General features: G+C 33.7%; 1 protein-coding gene across 1 annotated transcript; it reads left to right on the top strand.

Annotated features, from left to right (window-relative positions):
* Positions 1-59: 59 nt before the first annotated feature.
* LOC112495382 lies at positions 60-3,954 on the top strand. The gene is made up of 3 exons (XM_025091754.1): positions 60-553; positions 970-1,366; positions 2,401-3,954. The coding sequence occupies exons 1-3, from the start codon at positions 176-178 to the stop codon at positions 2,799-2,801; spliced, it is 1,176 nt and encodes a 391-aa protein (XP_024947522.1). The 5' UTR covers positions 60-175; the 3' UTR covers positions 2,802-3,954.
* Positions 3,955-4,081: the final 127 nt, after the last annotated feature.

Below are 4,081 nucleotides of genomic sequence, written 5' to 3'. Positions count from 1 at the left end.
TAATGTTCACTAAGTTATTAAAAAAGTAGAAAATAATCTTCATACCTCGTACTCGGCAGAGTCCACTTTTGCGTCCGAGGTACGAAAATAAATAACTATATTTCCATAGTAAAATATTAATATTGTTTTTTAGCATCACGAAGTTGCCGATATTGTCAATGAAGTTGTTGAGGATATGGATTGCGTCACAGGTGATCCTGTATGGTTTGATGGAGACAAAGAAACTACGTCCGAAGCAATCAATTGCATCAACGAGGGTTTGGAATTAATAGGAACTTCACCCATCAAGAAGGATAAAATTTCTCAAAAGCACTATGCGACTGCCAAAATTGAAAACATATCTAAAGCCATTTCAGAAAATATTTTCCATTATTGCTGTGATGTAAGTGATGCTAGTGTTGAAGAAAATGATGGAAATCATATATTACAATTGTTGAGAGAGGAATTTAATGCAACGATAGATCATGAAGAACAAATGGAAATTTTGACTATTTTTAAGGATTGGTCTTTTCGCAAAATTACGCATCATTTTCCTTCCGCTACTTTTCACATGATAACTGTTGCAAAGAAAACTGCTCGCGAAAAAGGAATCTTAGCTGACTCTAGCCCAAAAAGGCATCCATCATTAACAAAAGACGTTATCGATTTAATTATCAACTTTTACGAAAATGATGAGAATAGTCGTTTGCTGCCAGGAAAATCGGATTTTGTTTCTGTCAAAGTAAGTAACGAACGTGTTCACATGCAAAAAAGATTAATTTTGACAAATTTAAAAGAGCTATACCAATTGTTTGAGGAAAAATACGCGGAAGTTAAATGTAGTTTTTCCAAGTTTGCAACTTTACGCCCAAAATATTGTGTCCTAGCAGTTGCAAGTGGGACACATTCTGTCTGTGTTTATGCCATACATGAGAACGTCAAGTCATTAATTGACGGGCCAAATATAAAACATCTGACAGCAGATGTAAGATAACTGTTGCAAAGAAAACTGCTCGCGAAAAAGGAATCTTAGCTGACTCTAGCCCAAAAAGGCATCCATCATTAACAAAAGACGTTATCGATTTAATTATCAACTTTTACGAAAATGATGAGAATAGTCGTTTGCTGCCAGGAAAATCGGATTTTGTTTCTGTCAAAGTAAGTAACGAACGTGTTCACATGCAAAAAAGATTAATTTTGACAAATTTAAAAGAGCTATACCAATTGTTTGAGGAAAAATACGCGGAAGTTAAATGTAGTTTTTCCAAGTTTGCAACTTTACGCCCAAAATATTGTGTCCTAGCAGGTGTAAGTGGAACACATTCTGTCTGTGTTTATGCCATACATGAGAACGTCAAGTCATTAATTGACGGGCCAAATATAAAACATCTGACAGCAGATGTGCTTTTTTATTCCGAAAGTTTTGCACTAATGAAGATAAGCTTTTGTTTTAATTTAAAGTTTAAAAAAATAATGTTCACTAAGTTATTAAAAAAGTAGAAAATAATCTTCATACCTCGTACTCGGCAGAGTCCACTTTTGCGTCCGAGGTACGAAAATAAATAACTATATTTCCATAGTAAAATATTAATATTGTTTTTTAGCATCACGAAGTTGCCGATATTGTCAATGAAGTTGTTGAGGATATGGATTGCGTCACAGGTGATCCTGTATGGTTTGATGGAGACAAAGAAACTACGTCCGAAGCAATCAATTGCATCAACGAGGGCTTGGAATTAATAGGAACTTCACCCATCAAGAAGGATAAAATTTCTCAAAAGCACTATGCGACTGCCAAAATTGAAAACATATCTAAAGCCATTTCAGAAAATATTTTCCATTATTGCTGTGATGTAAGTGATGCTAGTGTTGAAGAAAATGATGGAAATCATATATTACAATTGTTGAGAGAGGAATTTAATGCAACGATAGATCATGAAGAACAAATGGAAATTTTGACTATTTTTAAGGATTGGTCTTTTCGCAAAATTACGCATCATTTTCCTTCCGCTACTTTTCACATGATAACTGTTGCAAAGAAAACTGCTCGCGAAAAAGGAATCTTAGCTGACTCTAGCCCAAAAAGGCATCCATCATTAACAAAAGACGTTATCGATTTAATTATCAACTTTTACGAAAATGATGAGAATAGTCGTTTGCTGCCAGGAAAATCGGATTTTGTTTCTGTCAAAGTAAGTAACGAACGTGTTCACATGCAAAAAAGATTAATTTTGACAAATTTAAAAGAGCTATACCAATTGTTTGAGGAAAAATACGCGGAAGTTAAATGTAGTTTTTCCAAGTTTGCAACTTTACGCCCAAAATATTGTGTCCTAGCAGTTGCAAGTGGGACACATTCTGTCTGTGTTTATGCCATACATGAGAACGTCAAGTCATTAATTGACGGGCCAAATATAAAACATCTGACAGCAGATGTGCCGATCCCTATAAAAAGTTATCATGACTGTCTGAATCGTATGATTTGTGTTCAACCAACAACTGATTGCTATCTTGGAACGTGTTCCACGTGTCCTGGTGCAACACAACTGATAGACGAATTAGAAAATATTTTTCTTTGCGATTCTATTGACGAAATCACATACAGGCAATTGATAAACGTCGATAGAACAACTTTGCAAGTTATGGTATCACCAGTAGACGAGTATTTACAAAAATTGAAGATCGGTCTGGAAAAATTACTTCTGCACTCATACCTTGTGAAAAAACAAAATGAGTTTATGAATATTAAAAAAGAAAAGTTGACAGAAAATGAGTGCATTGTGGTTTGTGATTTTTCTGAGAACTATGCTTTTGTTATTTAAAATGCTGTACAAGGCATTCACTGAAACAATAATCAAGCCACAGTGCACCCATTTGCAATTTACAACAAAAATATTGACGGTGAAATTTGTATGAAAAGTTTTGTCATAATATCCGAATGTTTGCATCATGATACGATTGCCGTTCATGTGTTTCAGAAGTATTTAGTTCAATTTTTAAAGAAAAACTTCAAACAAATTAAAAAAATTATTTATTTTTCTGATGGTGCCAGTGGGCAGTACAAAAACAAAAAAAAAATGTTGCTAATCTCACTCACCATAAAGAAGATTTCGGTTTAGGTGCAGAATGGCACTTCTTCCCAACTTCGTATGGCAAAGGTGCGTGCGATAGCTTGGGAGGAACGTTGAAAAGATTAGCTGCTAGAGCCAGTCTGCGAAGAACAAACGATCCAATACAAACGCCAAGACAATTATTTGAATTAGCAACTAAAGCTCTCCCTAAAATAACATTACAATTCGTAGAAAATTATGATTGTTCAGAAGAAGAGAAAAAGTTGAAGGCAAGATTCGATAAGGCTTTAACTATCACGAAAAGTAAAGCATTAGCGAAGCATTTTTCTTTGCAAGAACATTCAACAGAATGTCAGTATTATAAAATGATTAAATCTCTTGTTACACGTTAAATATCTTGCTACATCTATTATTGTCACATTGCTTCAAATAGTATACGGGCTTGAATTTAAACATTCTTTGGTCTCTTGGATAGTTGTAATATGTGAGTAAATTTATTGATTAAAACACATTATTTATAAAATAATTACTTCAATGCATATTCCATTAACATTTAGGAGTACTCAAAGTTTTCTTATTTAAAAAAATGGAAGCACTAAAAAGACTGTTGTAAGTAAGTTAAACATTGTAAGATTTTTGAAACTGTGCGTACTTGTAATTTGTGAAAATATTCTACAGAAATATACCTTTATTTAAACGATAAACTAGTTTCCACTATTCTTGAACGACAAATCGCGTAAGCATCTCCAGGAACGCTGGTCGCGGCTTGACTCAGAAACGTTTTAGCACGTCAAGCTATGATCCACGCGCGACGCGCACGCCGCGCACTAGAAAATGTTTAATATTTTCCGATCCAATAAAGTCTCCACATTTCTTGAGTGTGGGTTTTTTAGATTAAAACATACTGCACACGATAGTATTTTTTAAAAATGTTATTCATTGAGGGGGCAAATGTAAAATAATTATTTAAACAATAAAATTATTAATAACTTTTTTAAATAACAGAATGAAGATCATTTACATATTCATTA

Source organism: Cephus cinctus, unplaced genomic scaffold, assembly GCF_000341935.2.
Source record: "Cephus cinctus unplaced genomic scaffold, Ccin1 Ccin1_scaffold3205, whole genome shotgun sequence".
Lineage (NCBI taxonomy): Eukaryota > Metazoa > Arthropoda > Insecta > Hymenoptera > Cephidae > Cephus > Cephus cinctus.
The sequence above is the reverse complement of the archived record's forward strand: the minus strand, read 5'-3'. Positions and strand labels throughout refer to the sequence as shown.